The 2,018-nt window shown below is 14.7% G+C and overlaps 1 protein-coding gene across 1 annotated transcript in view; it reads left to right on the top strand.

Annotated features, from left to right (window-relative positions):
- Positions 1-1,387: 1,387 nt before the first annotated feature.
- PRSY57_1311800 (hypothetical protein) overlaps positions 1,388-2,018 on the top strand; it is a gene marked incomplete at both ends in the record, with an annotated part of 8,251 nt that continues 7,620 nt past the window's right edge. Inside the window, one exon of the mRNA XM_020115144.1 lies at positions 1,388-1,452. Within this exon, the coding sequence (XP_019970067.1) occupies positions 1,388-1,452 (65 nt within the window). The remainder of the gene's footprint in view (positions 1,453-2,018) is intronic.

The following is a 2,018-nucleotide window of genomic DNA, read 5'->3' as shown; positions in this document are numbered from 1 at the left end:
TTTTTTTTTTTTTTTTTTTTTTTTTTTTTTTTTTTTTTTTTTTTTTTTTTTTTTTTTTGTGTGTGTGTAATTGTTTCCACCTTTAATGTATCTTTCGATAAAATGTTAAAGAAACATGAGAAGAATTTGTAAAAATATATGTTTCTTATATGGTATAAATATGATGTTATTTTCTATATAAAGGATGTGAATATATAATAACACGAAAATATATATATATATATATATATATTAATGATTTTAGCAAGTGTGTTTTATTAATTTAGAAAAGGGGAAAGGATAAACAAACTACATGTGTATTAATAAATAAATGAATATATATATATATATATATATATATATATGTGTACAATTAGGAATAAAGTTCCATAATTTTCTACAAGAATAATATTTATAGATTATGAAGAAATAAAAAAGGAAAAATAAAATAAATAAAACTTAATATGATGTATTTAAACCTTTTATATATTTATTTGATATAAAATTAAAATTTTTTCTTTTTCCCCGAATTATTTCTAAAAAGTATATATTTTACATGGTGTGTAAAATATTATAATAGTCTAATTAGAAAAACTATGATATAATATAACAAAGGTGTAAAATATAAATAAATAAATAAATATATATATATATATATATATATATATTTACAAATTAAGTATTAAAAAAATAAAATAATAAATTATGATTAATTATTATATATATATAATATATATGTGTATAATATTTTTTACTTATTTTCTTCATATATTTATATTTTTTATTTTTGTAATGAAAAAATAAAAAACAAATAAATAGACTTCTTTTTAATATAATTTAATATTTATTATCAATATAATTTTTTTTTTTTTTTTTTTTTTTTTTAATTTATATATATATAATACATGATATTTATTTTATTTTATTCATTTTTATATTATATATTTTTTTTCTTTATATTTGGTTATTATATGTTAATAATTTTTCTCCTTTTTAATAAAATTTTGGCATTTGTGTGTTTACTTATGGAATTAAAATATTTTCGTGAAATAAACTAACTTTAGAAAAAATTTAAAATTCTTTGTATGATATATAATAAAGAAAACAACATGATTAATTGTATTATCATGTTATCTAATTTTTTTAGTTAATATTTTATTTTTAAAAATGGTTGACAAATAATAATTTTGTTTATTTGTATATATATTTTTTTTTTTTTTTTTTTTCATTTTATTGGAATTAAGAAGTCTTTATATCATATAAAACCGTACATACATACTTAATTGTATGATTATAAAGTGATAAGTGTATTATATATTTTATATAATACCAAGCTGAGAAAATATTTTTTCTTCATTTTCTTTTTTTATTTATTATTTGTAAATATTTATAATAAAGATAAATAACCATGAGTTTTTTATTAGCATTAAACGAGTCCAAGAAAAGTGCAGAAGGCTCTGTCGCAAGTGATATGTAAGTATACATATATATATATATATATAATAATTATTATTATCATTATATTATCGTATGTATGTATATATATTTAATATATATATATATATATATATATATATATATGTTTTATATGTTTATATATGTACATATTTGTATTTATATGTCTATATATATTTCATTCAAAAACTTTGAATTTCATGAACTTAATTATCATTGTCTTTTATGAATAATGGAAATATTATTATTTTATTTTATTTTATTTTATTTTTTTCCATGAAGATTGTTATGTATTAAAATGAAAAGAAATTAATAATTTTATGATATTGTTATTATAACATATTTTATTGAAGTATGTTATTGTATAATTATATATTAAATTATATAATATAGACAGTGATAATATTAGGTTTTGTGTATATTCCTTATATATGAATATATATGAATTAGTTCTTCCCTTTATATATACGAAAAAATATAAATATATATATACAATACATGTACGTATGTATTTTTTTTTTTTTTTTTTTTTGGTGGATACACATGTATGTGGCTATATTTATTCCTATAACTACCATACTAAT

Source organism: Plasmodium reichenowi, chromosome 13 (genome assembly GCF_001601855.1).
Source record: "Plasmodium reichenowi strain SY57 chromosome 13, whole genome shotgun sequence".
NCBI lineage: Eukaryota > Apicomplexa > Aconoidasida > Haemosporida > Plasmodiidae > Plasmodium > Plasmodium reichenowi.
The sequence above is the reverse complement of the archived record's forward strand: the minus strand, read 5'-3'. Positions and strand labels throughout refer to the sequence as shown.